Source organism: Corvus kubaryi, unplaced genomic scaffold (assembly GCF_017639235.1).
Source record: "Corvus kubaryi isolate FWS band 111438036 unplaced genomic scaffold, C.kubaryi_AGA036_p1.0 66, whole genome shotgun sequence".
NCBI lineage: Eukaryota > Metazoa > Chordata > Aves > Passeriformes > Corvidae > Corvus > Corvus kubaryi.
In genome coordinates, this window is record NW_024582054.1 from 1,845,893 (window position 1) to 1,859,717 (window position 13,825).

A 13,825-nucleotide genomic window follows, 5' to 3' on the forward strand; every position below is an offset into this window, starting at 1 on the left:
AGAAAGGTACCTGAGAGAGCTGGTCAACAGCAGCTGAACATGAGCCAGTGTGTGCCAGTGGCATCCTGGCCTGTATCAGGAACAGTGTGGCCAGCAGGACCAGGGCAGTGATTGTCCCCCTGTACTCAGCACTCCTGAGGCCACACCTCAATTCCCATGTCCAGTTTTGAGCCCCTCTCTACCAGAAAGAAATTGAGGTGCTGGAGCATGTCCAGAGAAGGGCAACGAAACTGGTGAACAGTCTAGAAAGTCACTCACATGAGGAGCAGCCGAGGGAGCTGGGGTTGTTCAGCCCAGAGAAAAGGGGGCTCAGGGGAGACCGTATCACTCTCTAGAACTGTCTGAAAGAAGACTGTAGCTAGGTGGGGGTCAGCCTCCTCTCCCAGGCAGCCAGTGACAGGACAAGCAGAAACAGCCTCAAGCTGCACCAGCAGAGGTTCAGGTTGGACATCAGGAATAATTTTTTCACTGAAAGGGTGGTTAAGCAATGGAATGAGCTGCCCAGGGAGACAGTGGAGTCACCTGCCCTGGAAGTGTTCAAGAAATGAATGGAGGTAGCACTTAGTGCTATGATTTAATTGACATGGTGGTGTTCAGTCATAGATTGTACTTGATGACCTTGGAGGTATTTTCCAATCTTAATGATTCTGTTCCATGATTTTTAGCTAATTTTGGGGGGTTTACACTAAGGCTAGGTAGCTGTGGAGATGCACTTGAGCTGCAAAGGCCCACTTTACCCTCCTTGCTGTAGCTATTCCACTAACATCTTCTGGACTGTTTTGGAGGGCTCCTTCACCCTGTCACCAACACCTGGTATTAATTAGTGAGAGCTGATTTGGAGACCCCTTTTGTATTGCAAGCATGCAGCCAACCCTCTGGCCAGCTGCAAGGGAGATTTGCAGCATGTCAGACAAATCCATTAGAAGAAAAGGCCACAAGCAATGTAAAGCAGTAGATTAAACAGCTAAATAAATAACAGCATAGTGCAGTGAATGCTAATATTTGTTCTACCTGTATGCTTGACACTGGGGAGGAATTTATTGCAGATTCACACATGAGAGAGTGCTGCCTGAGTGAAGGTCTTGTGGCCTTTGCTGGAAGGATGGCAAGAGATGCCAGCTGAGAACCTGCCTGGAGTTTGTTTTTGGAAGAGCTGTCTCTATAGCACAAAGAAGACGTGGGAAGAAGAAAGCAGACGCTTCTCTGAGCACATGGTGTGTGACTGCTGCACCTTCCAATTAGACTTGGCAGCAGCCTAGTGCCTGTCTGTCGGCACCTCTACTCTGCACAGACATTTGTGGCAGAGGAGCTGAGGTTAACCCCTGTGCCAGCACACACACATACTGCAGCCAGCAAAACCTGCTATCCACAGGTTGTTAGAGATACGTCCTGTTAACTCTGTTGTACTCTTCCCAGGTCATCCTCAAGAATCCTGTTCAACCAGCAGGACCACCTACCATACCACCACCAGGATCTTCCAAAAAGGCAAAGAAAGGAAAGGACACCTACTCCTCTTTAGCAGTTACTTGTGCCAAAACTGAATGCAACATTTTTTAGGAGCAATTATGATCAACTGCATTCAACCTAAATGATGGTGCCAAAATGCACTTCAGAAAAAGCAGTAAAAATTGCTGCTTCAGCTCTGAAAGCTGAAGTAGTTGGTAGCAGGCACCGCTGAGATGAGGCAAACAGTGAAGAAGCTGCAGAAGAGACCTTCACATTTGCCCTGATTGAACTTGATGGGAAAACACCAGTGGGGGTGAGAAAGCAGGGAAACACATATGTTTTATTCCAATTCCCGTTCATGTTTCCAAATCCCCACTAAGAGCGCTTCTGGATCTGCTTATTCTGGTCTCTGCATTTAGGATTTCACTCTTCTCAAAAATGCTGTAGTGCCTGTTTGAGCTCCCTGCCTGCATTAACCAGGGTGAGCCCCTTCCCGGAGCCTCTCTGGTACCCGGCAGTGCTGCCATCTAGCAGGGCCAGGGGATACTGGGTGCTCCGACTGCTGTGGGACTGCGAGGCTTTCCTGGATTTATAGTTGGAAAAGAAATGCTTCAGATTGGCAAATGGCACACAAGGGTCTTGGCCTAAAAGTGAATTGCTCTGGAAAATCTGAGCAGTACCTTTTTTGCCACTCAAGTATTCAAGGGACATGATAATTTACACCGAGTTTTAGCTGGTGCGTTTTCTTCACACTCAATCAAGTTGCTTTTACTACTAAGGGAAAAAAAAAGATTAATAATTATCCTGTAATATAGACTAACCTCCCTGCTAAACTAAAAAGCATAAAGTTTTTTTTCAGCCCACAAATGAAATTACACAGGGCTGAAGGCACAGGAATGTAAGAAAGAGCCTTAGCAAGAGGGGTAACTGTAAGCAATGAGAGCTCATTTTGACTAATACACAGAAATCCTTTGTTTAGCCCTGTAGATACATAGTTGGAAACACAATGTAAATCTTTCATGGAAAAGCACATTGATAAAAGTAACACATAAATTTAGCTATGGCTCCTCTGTAAATTGATGAGACAACTGGTTTGCTTCGTATCTTCAAACACAAATGTGAGGGCAGAGCTGTCGAGGGTCCATGGCAGACACAGTGCAGAGGACTTAGAGGCAAAGGGTTGTTGAGTGCTGTGCAGTTAAGGGGTCAGCCTGGTACTGCAGGAGGATTTAGTCCTAAATATAGCAAGGGCTATCCTGGGAGACAAGAGTGGGCTGCCGGGAGTCTAACGCCATATGAGCAGCTTTAGGTTTTGGGAACAATGATCGTGGCTAAGAGGCTGATTCTCTCAATATGGGCCAAATCCTGGCTACTGGCAAAAAGCCCAAGTGAAAAGATTTTGCCTGGGAGGAGGGGAAAACCTCCTGTGGCATTTGGGAGACTGGCATTTCTTTTCCAAACAATACAATATGTAGGAGCTGCAGCAATGAAGATGAGGTTTTTCCCTCTTGTGCATGCTGTTGTACAGCTATGAGGTGTAACTACTTTTGGTTAACACCCTGACACCTGCAGGCTGTCAGCAGCTTCCTCTTCATTTTCTCTGTGAAAAATCCTGCCAAAAAGCTGAACTGTACCATGGAGAGGAACATGCAGAACCCCTCACACAGCAGAAGAAAATTCTATTTCAGTGGGGCATTCTGTGTTCCATAGGAGATGGTGATAGAGCAGGATACAGCTCTGCAGAAACAAGCAGAACACAGCTTCTGAGTAAAGGTGGCAATGCTGAGATAGGGAACACCAATCCTGCTTGGATGCCTACCTAGAGAACATGTACTGGATAGATAAACAGTTTTCCATGCCTCATCAACATTTTGACTGTAAGATACCTGCTGCTATGTCATCTTGGGCTGCTGTTAAGTGGTTGAGCTCAAGATCTCAGAGTCTAAATGTATATTGAATCTTTTAACTGTTTGCCAACAAACCCCATCCTGACACCCCATACCTGCTGTGGGCTGAGCAGAGATGTGAAATGCATTGCTGATAGATCTTCCCAGGGATTTTTTTCCTAAATTTTTAATTAGAAGTGTGAACATTTAAAGAGGTAACAACACCTTAAAAAATTAAAGACCAGTGTTGCTGCAATGCATGGGTTTAGCGGGAGGGGACCATACCCCTGAAGTCTGTGAGAAGTGCCTCCTGGAGCTCTGGCTTCTTGATTAGATAAAAGGATGCACTTGCAAGGACTTTCCCTCCCTATTTGGGAGAAAAGAAACAGTATCAGCAGCTTCCTGACCTTCACATGAAGAGGAAATTCTCTTGTTCTGGATCTGACATGCAGTTGTTTCTTGCTTTCAAGAAGCACAGTGCACACTACTGACACAAGAGTCCCAGAGTCTGAGTGCTGAATTCAATTTTTGAGCAAGCTAGAGACTTTCCCATGTAATCTATCTAAAGGTATTTTTTGGAGGTAGGAAACGTCTGGCACTGAGGCACTGTTAATACTCATGCATGTAGTTTTAGACAGCTTGGCAGGATCAGCACCCTGAATAACAGGCAGACTATTGTCCTGTGGGAATATGCTGACTGTTCCTGTTACCCCATTCCCATGATCTTTCATTTGGAGAGATCTATTGCCTTCTGTCACTGTGTCTGCAAGGAGAGAGGTCACTCGTGACTTTTTCCTGCTTGTGTGTGACAGAAGGACATTAACTTAGACAGTAGTTTGATCCCTGATGCCTTCAGAGACAGAAAGGGAACAGCAAGACAAAGGCTGAATGGTAGATGTTTTTCATATAACATGACTGCTAAAGCAAAAATTAAAATGGAAGGCAAAAGATAAAAAGAAATACTTTCTGATGTGTGGTGCATATGTGCATTTTGAAAAAAACTCCCAACAAACCAAAACAGCAAAATAATAACACAAAGTATCTGCTCCTATGTAAACTTCTGCTTCAAGCCTTCTATTTCCTGCTCTGTACATCAGGCACACCAGCATAAGCCTCCACCAGCACTTTGCTATTTTTGTTCCAGACTACTCTTCCAGCTGTATTTGTGGGGCTCTTGATTCTAGATTCTGTTTGGTTGTAGGTTGTTTTGTGAAATCCACAAGTGCAGGAGCTTGCAATTTTTTCTGCTAAGTGTAACAAATACACAACAGTGAGACTCTGTATGTTTTCTACAGTCACCATAACCCAAATACAAGGAAGACAACCAGAGTGCAGTGTAAGGAAGGATTTTGTCCTCCAGCTCCACAGAATCAGAGCCAAAGAAGGAGAAGGGAATAAAGGTCAAGTCCTTGTTCAGTCCCTAACCTCCACAGGAAGGTGCAGGCTGTCAAAAGCCTCCAGGAGCCCTGGGCACACCATTCATGTATAAATACTGATGCAGTGCCGCAGTGCTTTCAATTCCCCGTACTGCAGGTTCAAGGCCTCTGAGCAGCACTGGCTCAGGTGGACTTGATCCCCTCTTAAAGGCAGAGCACCTTGGTCTGCCCCATGCCCCCTTGCTGGCTGCCTGCACTGCCAACCAGAGCTGCTTTGCTGTAACCCTGATTCTCCATCCTTAGTCATCGTCCTTTACAGGCATGCATGTAACTAGGGTGACTGGGCAAAACTTTAAGAAAATAGGAATAATGTTTCTTCAAGTTCTTACATGAAAGATGATACAGACACACAATGAATGATTATTTTCACATTTTCCTTCCATGCTATGGTTTTGCTCCAGACCGACAAATGGAGTTCTGTATGGCCACTGAATAGACACCAGGCCTTTCACATCCTGTGCATGCTTGAAAACACAAAATCAAGAGAAGCCACACCTCATTCTCCCTTCTTGGTGCAAAATGACATTTCACTTCCAAGAGATCCTTGCGTAAACTTGGAGTTTGGTATTGAATTCAACAGGATCCTGTCAAGTTCTGTCAACACCTTGAACTTCTTGTTACAACCAGAATGCAAACTGATGACTGACCACTGATGAATCCTGCAAGGACTCATATCTCTGCCACAGTCCAGAACAAACTGAACTACACCTGGGGCAGCTGAGAGCATGAACTGGGCTCAAATCTCAAGACCAGATTTAAGGAAGAAAGTTTTTAGAATGAAGATAGTGAAACCCTGGCCCAGGTTGCCCGGAGATGTGGTGGATGCCCCATTTCTGGAAACATTCAAGGTCAGGTTGGACAGGGCTCTGAGAAATATGATCTAGTTGAAGATGTACCCTGCTCATTTCAGGGAAGCTGGACTAGATGATCTTTAAAGATCATGCCTTCTGTCCCAAATTATTCTATGTTTCAAATCTGGTACAGGTACATTTCTGGTTTGAGCTGCCTGGAGTTTAGCATTATAGTCTAAATCTGCCCTGGAATTAGCCAAGGATCTGCAAAGAACAGTTAAAATCCCTAACTGAGCCTGGATTAGAACTGAATTTCCCTGAATCATCTTCATAGTTACTTCAGGTAAAGGGATGTCGATCTAAAATTCTATTTTATTTATTAAAGAATAAAAATAAACAAAGAAAACAGGAAAGGAATTCCAAAGACAACTGTGTGGCTTACCTTACTCTAGTACACCTGGCTCTGAAGCCTACCAGTAAACGTAGACTAAATGTCCCTAAAAACATTACTGAGGAAACACAATGCATCCTTGTGATACTAGCTTCCAACACCAAGGGACTGAGGAAGGGATTAAAGACCTTCTGAAGGCAGAAAGACATTTCAGGGGAGGCAAGGACATGCTTGATGGGGGTAGGGGGAGAATGGTTAAAAAACGAATAATGTGTTGTACAGATAAGCCATAATTGTCACACTCACAGCTCTGTGTTTCCATGTAAAGATGAATTACTTTGGCTGTCAGCAGCTTCATTAGCCAAAAGAGGCCATTCAGATGGACCCAAACCTATTTACTTTCCAGAGCTGACGGTGCCTGCTTCATATTGCAGGGCTCCACACTGGTTGTTCAATGATGCTGATAACTCCTGTGGGAGCTTACATCCTGCTAAGTACTTCACTGTTTAATTGAACTGACCTTTCCTGATGATGCCCCTTGTATTAAAAGCTGCTTTACTCCCCAGTGAAAATGGTTTGATAATCATAATATTTTACTTCGAGGACAGTTGTTTAAGAGCAGAAAATAATCAGCTAAATTGGTAGGCTCCCCTCTGGAGGGGCCCAGCACTAAAATGACAGAAGGTGCTGCGGACCAATATAGCTGGCACAGCTGACGCTGAGGACAGAGCCAGGAGCAGCACTGGGCTGCGTGAGAATGGGGATGCCAATAAACTGGACAGCTGGGGAGGGGAGTGCAGGCCGAGCCAGCACAGCACACTCTGCTCAGAGCTGAGATGTGCTGGCACAGCTTGAGCCAGGCATGGAGTGGGCAACGGCACCTGTGGGAGCCACAGCAAGAGGGGCAGCTCTATGCAAGCCCAGCAGTGCAGGACTGTGGAGTGCAGCAGCACTGAGGGACATACAGCATGGCAAGTATCCTAAGCTGAGATGGGGAAATGGCAAAACACTTGCTTCTGTGGTACAGGAATCCATCTCAGAGAGAGGTCTCTCTGAAATAATAAGTGCACACCAAATTCAGGTTTGAGTTAGGAGCCCTTTGAGGACTGAGATTTGGAGCTGAGATTTTCTTAAACAGAGGAACCATTTGCTTTCAGACCATGACTGGCCTAGCGACAAAGAGGTTTGAAGTGAGAGGCATGTTTGCCAAGAGCCCCTTTCTCCTTGTTTTTATCTAGGCTAGTTGCCTTACCAGATGGTTGAGCAGCATCTGGGAGAGTTCTTTGGGGCTGGGAGCCAAGGTTGTGCCAAGAAGCACACCAACGTAGACTGTTAAGAACCTGATAACAAACGATGCTTTGCTTTCAACTTCCTGTTATAAAGCATTTGCTGGCCTGAATGTGCTCTGCTATACCTTGCCCTTCCCAAGTACAGCAGTGCGTCCATTTCCAGTGCTTTTTATACAGAATTGCCATTTTGTGGATCTCTCAAGTCATGACTAGAGTGCCACATCACCTTCTCCTATTCTTCCATCGCAGGAGTACCAAACTAATTTTCTCAGTTTAGCCAACAATTTTCCTTCCTCTAAGTGTCTCACAGCTGCAGGCATTCAAAGAATGTGCTGTTGAGTAAAGTAATTTTTTCTTGTTCTTTACTTACAAGGACATTTCAGTTGTTTTCCTCTTTGTGCTAAAGCTACACGGGACAGGACAACACTCATATTTTCCCTCCCACAGAGGGTGTTTTGACTAGTTGTGTCTGGTTGAGTGCCTAGGAATGTGGGATGTGTGGGAGCTCCCATGGGCTCCTGATGCCAGGGTGCTGAGATAAGGCAGCTGCTGCAGATTCATGGACAAGAGCCTCTGTGGTGGCAGGGCTGACCTGCAAGAGACACTGCGGCAGTACCTGGGAGATTTAGAGCACCCTGGGGCGATCTATGTTGGCTACCATGAAGTGGATGTGCAAACAAAAATGTTCCTTCTCCAGGATAAGCCAGCAAAAGCCAACCTTGCTCCAGCTCTACCAGGGCGCTACACCCTTCAGCAGTGTCCTTCTTCTTCCTTCTTTTGTTAGACAGCCTTTGCAGCTATCCAGTCAAGCAGCCACAAACAGCTTGCTTGGCCTCTGGAGAGCTACCAGAAGCCCACTGCACAAGAAGGTAACTGGGTTCACCTTTTGCATTGTGCTATCCTCTCTTGGCATAGATTCAACCTCCAAGATAACCACAGCTGGCCCTGAAGGTTTACCTTTGCCTCATATTTCTGTGTCCACGAACCACAACAGATGAACTGAGGACATCTGTCAGTGTAAAAATCCACTGAAATAAAATTAACCCAAGAAGCTAAAATTGCAGTCTAACTGCCAGGGCTCCAGCTTGATTGTATCAACTCCCCTCTGAATGGCAATTACATTGTGAACTGATCAGTTCAAGGCTAAACCCTCCATGTCTTCTTCTAATTAAATACTCATCATCTAAACATTCATCTTATTCTTAGTACTTCTACCTATCAATTTAATCAATTCCCCCATTATTCACCTTTCTGCTCTAGCCTGCATTTTGCCATCATCACTTTTTTCAGGTAATGCAGAAGTTCTTTTTCACTACAACTGCCAAGCAAAGAATACATCTTAGCCAGAATGTCTTCATACTCCTGTATTTCTCAGCTCTAAAAAGGGCATTTAAGTTGCCTGATATTCACAGGGGACTGCCTTGAAACTTCACATACATTCCTTCTATGCTAGCCCCAAGGAGCAAGATTGCATTCAGGAAAATAGAGTATTTGATGCTGGTTTGAAAAATTCATTGCCTAACCTTGTATAAGTGGTCCACAACATCTCCTCTGAGATGAAAGTATTTTGTTAGTGGAGTATTTTGAAGAATTACCTTTGAATGTCAATTTAAAAAAAAAACCACACCAAAACCCAGGAATTCTTTTCATTTGCTGTTGGTTTTACTACATCTTGTGATAAAAATGATTATGAGGAAGATATCTTTTAATTGTGTCCCTAGTAATATTTGCTAAATGATCCCTTCTTCCTTTTTCTTTTTTAAAAAATACAAAATTATATTTTCACTTTCCAGAAGGCTATGCAGCTTTATTCTTGCTTGTAACATTTTTTCTCAAATTATCTGTTTTCCTCAAGGCATTTTCTGTGTACAGTTTATCTGTGAAATTTCCCTGATAAAGCTGGAGCCTTAGGAGGGAAGGATTAAGCTCACTGCATTGCCTACTGTCCTATCATTACTCTAAGGTATTGTCTGATGGACAAATTTCTAGCTGTGTTGGAGGGAGCTGCTGAGTATGGGGTTTGGCAGGGGGATATAACTAGCTATAAATAAATACATTACAGAAAAAGTGTATTAGCCAAGATTTTGATATGACATCGGCCATTCTGTAAATATGCCAGACTTTGGTAACAGGTAGTACAGAGAGACAGGCTGAACTGTATAGCACTCTTTCATCTGTGCTTTCTCTGAGACATGGCTCCAGCTTGCAGTACCTTCCAGACTTGTAGATTTTAGAACATTTGCTCCCAGAGGAACCTTAGCCTGTTACGACAGATAGATTCAACAAAAATATAATTTACCCAGCTTGAATAGACATCCTCAAAGTCACTTCAAACTGTGCATCTCCTTTTTCTTACGACTAAGCAGTGACAATGTGATAGTGGAATGTCATATTAAAACTGAGAGTTTCATTAGCAGTAGTTCCACAAAATCAAAAACTAACCTGTGCATCTTCATATGTATATCTCCCTGGGTCTTTGACATTTTGGCTTGTTTTCTCATAGCTGTGGGAATCCAGGTTGATAGCACTTTGGGCCCCAGGAGCTAGAAACTCTTGCCAGATTTCTTCTACTCTGGTGGTCACGTCCTGTAAAGGTTGTTTCTTGAGATCTTGGACAGCCAACCAAAACCTGTACTAGGAAAAAATTAAAAGGGCAGAAAAGAGAAAAAGATAGAAATCTAGGTAAGATTTTGTGAATAAGCCTAGGCAGAGTCCCAAAACAGACACAGAACCTAATCCTGTGTCTATTAGAATTCACTAAAGACTCTCCACGTAAGCATGACTTCAAGGGGAAGGGGTGAGGTACTTTACACCAACCCCTTATATTTTGGCTAAGATCAGAACACTGACTTTAAGAAGTGATACATCCTTATTCAATCTGCCCCTGCAGAAGTGTCAGATTAGGTATGCAAACAGGAAATGGTCCAGAGCTATGCAGCTGGAGGAGGGGAGCAGGCTCTGCCTCCCACAGCCCTGCTGCAATGTGCTGGTCATTCCTGCCTGCAGGATCAGTCATCCAGAGGGGATGCAAAACAAAGAACAAACTTAATATCATTTCCATATAATTTCAAACTTAATATTAATATAGCTTCCATTTCCAGAAAGTATTTTTTTTTACTTGTAAACTGACCAGCATTCAGATGGATGCCATGAGAAAAGATGACACTTGTCATGCCATACTCCAATTTTACAGGGATATTTTCTTGACTAGACTATGCTTACAGACTAAAGTAAATTCATAAACACTGAGAAGATAATCTCTTTGATGGCTAAGGATATAATCCATATCTTGATCCGTGAAAAGAAAGACCACAGAATATTTTCACAAGAATAACATGCATGTCTTTTGTCTTTTATCCTAGGAAAAAGACATTTTGGTGCTGGTGCTACTTTTATTTATTGTTGAAAGAGATACGGTCTTTCAGGTGATTAATTCAAAAGATACATGGTGCCCAGCAGCCTTTTGTTTTGGTCAACTCTATCTTCCAGCAAGAAGATATCCCTGAGGGCTGTCTGCCCTGAGTACCTGGGCCCTGCAACCTGGCTGAGCAAGCACAACAGTGCTCTGCAGCGAGTGCTGAGAGATACAGGGCAAATAGGTACAGATATTGCAGCCACCTGCAATAACCAGCTCTTTCCTACCCCCTGGCAAAGGCGCCCATTGTCCAGGGATGACAAGGAGGGCAGGGTTTGCCTTGGCTGTCCCTGCCCTGCACTGCTCTTACGCACTCCCTCTGCTGGGCAGACTGCGCAGAGGGGACAGGGTTTGTCTGGGTCATTGCTTGCTCAGGGCATCCGCAAGAGCTGCACAACTTGGAAAATCCTGTGTCTCCCTTATAAATCAGTTGAACTTTATCTGAAGTCCTGATTTCTCACCCCAAATTATTCAGTGGCATCAGTGTGCAGCCACTATGGCAAATATTCCTTCGTGGTGGAAGGAGGAAGATATAGTCTGTCCCAAACAAAAATCCCAATGGCAGTGAGGGGAGGTAGAGGAGCCAGCAGCCTGGTGACTCCTGTCACCTCCTGACCCTCGCTTCCTTAATGGCTGCAGGCAGTACCTAAACACCCTGGAAATGGTGTTACTGCAAGCAAATGAGGCTGCTACCCCATTTAGCCTGGTACCCTACCTGAGGGTAGAAACAGTCAATTTGGGAAAAAAATGACAACCACACTACATGCAAGGCCAGGCTTAATCCTCCTTGCCTGTCTGCTGCTTCTTCTTAACCATCAGGCGACCTCATGCCACAGCCCTGACTCACCCAAGCCACTTGACTATATGCCTTCAACATGGTTTTCCCATTTCCTTGGCAGGCTCAGTAAAACAGACTGAGGTACACTCAAACGCTGCATCAATACCTGTGGAGTCACATACTTGTGGTTCTAAGACAGTGACGTTTGATTTTATAGCTGAAATAGAGTATCTGGGGTTGGTGGTGGGGTGTGTACGGTTGGTCCTTTTCCATCTTTGAGAGTTTAAGTGCACCTGATGTCCTGTCTTGTTATTTGAACAGTGACACCCCCAATTATCACATGCATGCAGAGAGTAAAGGGTGGCACTCACAGTGCAATAATCTGATGCCATATGCGGCTTCCGTTATTTGAAAATACTTTATCATTCAATTTCAGATGCAATGGGAACACATGAATGCAGAAAAGGCATAGGGAGAAAAGATGCTAATCATTCCAGAGTAGCTGGGACACTTCAGACAAACACTTGGCTAGGGAGAACCTTTTCTTCTGGCTTATCTTCTGCCCCTGGAGCCGGGGAGGCGGGCTGGGAAAGCACTCTCATGAGAGAACTAGGAACGCTGTGAAGTGACAGCTTGCCAGAATAGGAGCACCATCCATTTTAATAACCATTTGGCTCAGTCTGAAAACCAACCAACCAGACCAACCTGACAGTAACAAGAACAAGCTCTTTTTACTGCAAGCACTCGTGAATTCATGCCCAAGGCTGGATCTCCTCTTCAAGGCAAAGGGGAGTTTTGTCTTGGTAAATTTCAAAGCTATTCACTATAGCTGGCATCTGAAAATCAAGTAATACCAAAGAGGGGTACACAGCCCCGCAGCTTCAACTCCAAGGCAAATTCTCTGCCACAAGGAATCATCCTGAAAACAATGCATAAGCAGGGCTTCCTATGGGATTTAGAGCATTGCAAGAGAGAAGCAGGTATTTCTGCTTAGGAAAGGAGCAGACACACATGACTGTGCTGGAATTTCTGCTCAATTATAAAGTGCAAATGCATTCCCTGAATCCCTGCACTTTCTGAAGTACAAGCTCAGCCCCAAGTTCATGAGGAGTAAAGTGAAGATCCTGCATTGCCTCCTCTCCTTCTGTAGGAGACAGATTTCCAGTGGACACCGCTTGCATGGGGGCGGGGGGGAAGGGAGATGTCCTTGTGTGTCCTCTCCACAGGTGCCCTTTAAGCTGAGCAGGACTGGCACAGGGACTGTCAGCACAGAGGGAACAGCAGCACTGATCACAGGTTCTTTGTCCTTTACAAAACAGCATGTAAGGTCTGGAGAAGGCTGATAATAGGGTATCCTAAAGTGTTGTCAGTGGCATAAACCATTCCAGCCTCATCCAGCTTGTAATTAAACTGCTGTCACTTGCAGAAGATATCCCATAATGGCATTTATCCTCCACAGCTCCCCCAAAGCACAGAAAGCTCCTGGACCTCAGTGTGTGTGCTTCTGCCTCCCTGCAGAGCACTGCAGAGGTGCTCGGTCACTGCTGTTCAAAGACGTCCCCCAGTGAAAAGGCTGCTGGGGAAAGACAGGGTGGTAGCGGGGGAGTGGTTGCTTCTGAGGTACATTGTACAACAAAAATTAATTTAAAATCCCGATCAGGAGGCAAAAAATGGATGACTCCAGAAACAGAGAAACAACTGTCAAAATAAGGGCAGCGTTGTATCCCCATCTTGGGGATGGACACGATACCCCTAGCTTGACAGTGAATTCATCAAGTGACTGAGGTTGGAATCCAAGCACATTTCTCTCCTTGCCTCACTAGCTCCATGCCAGTGTCCCATGCACCTCCCATCTCAGATCTCTAACCATTCACAAATCTTCCATTCACCAAGAAGTATCTTTGAACATCTCAGCTGGGAAAGGAAATGAATGAAAGTGATAGGTAAAAATGAAAATGCAGTTCAGACAGGGGCAATATTCACATCTTTGTGTTGTTTAATGGTCAGATCTTCGGCACAGGAAGCTTGGCGTGGCCAAGACCAACAAAAACCCGTTCTTGGTGAGCAAGCTGGGGGCAGACAGATACTGCAAGGCTGTGCGCTGGGGCACTGAGGGCCTGCCAAGGAGACTGCAGTATCGGTGGGGACGGGAGAAGCGTCCCGCAAGGCCTCCCCCTCACCCTTCTTCCCCTCCCCTCCCCCGCGGTGCACCCCGGCGTCCATGGTGCAACTCCCTCCTTCTGCTGCCTTTCAGTTTTGCGGGGCCGGAAAGCTCTTTTGTCGCTGCAGCTGAGCAGCGCCCGCCGGCCGTGAGCAGCGCCCGCGGTGCGGCTCTGCCCGGGCCCACTGAGGGGCCGGCACCGCGCCCGCGCTCGGCTCCGCGAGGCCCGGGG

The 13,825-nt window shown here is 45.3% G+C and overlaps 1 protein-coding gene across 9 annotated transcripts in view; it reads right to left on the bottom strand.

Moving 5' to 3' along the window:
* RGS6 (regulator of G protein signaling 6) overlaps positions 1-13,825 on the bottom strand; it is a 293,530-nt gene that overhangs the window by 47,056 nt on the left and 232,649 nt on the right. For all 9 annotated transcript variants that reach the window (XR_006019279.1, XR_006019278.1, XM_042047282.1 and 6 more), the window contains exon 15: positions 9,682-9,868. Coding sequence is in view for 7 of the 9 variants with exons in the window: in XM_042047282.1 (XP_041903216.1) it covers positions 9,682-9,868 (187 nt within the window). In the remaining 2 variants the exon portion in view is untranslated. The remainder of the gene's footprint in view (positions 1-9,681; positions 9,869-13,825) is intronic.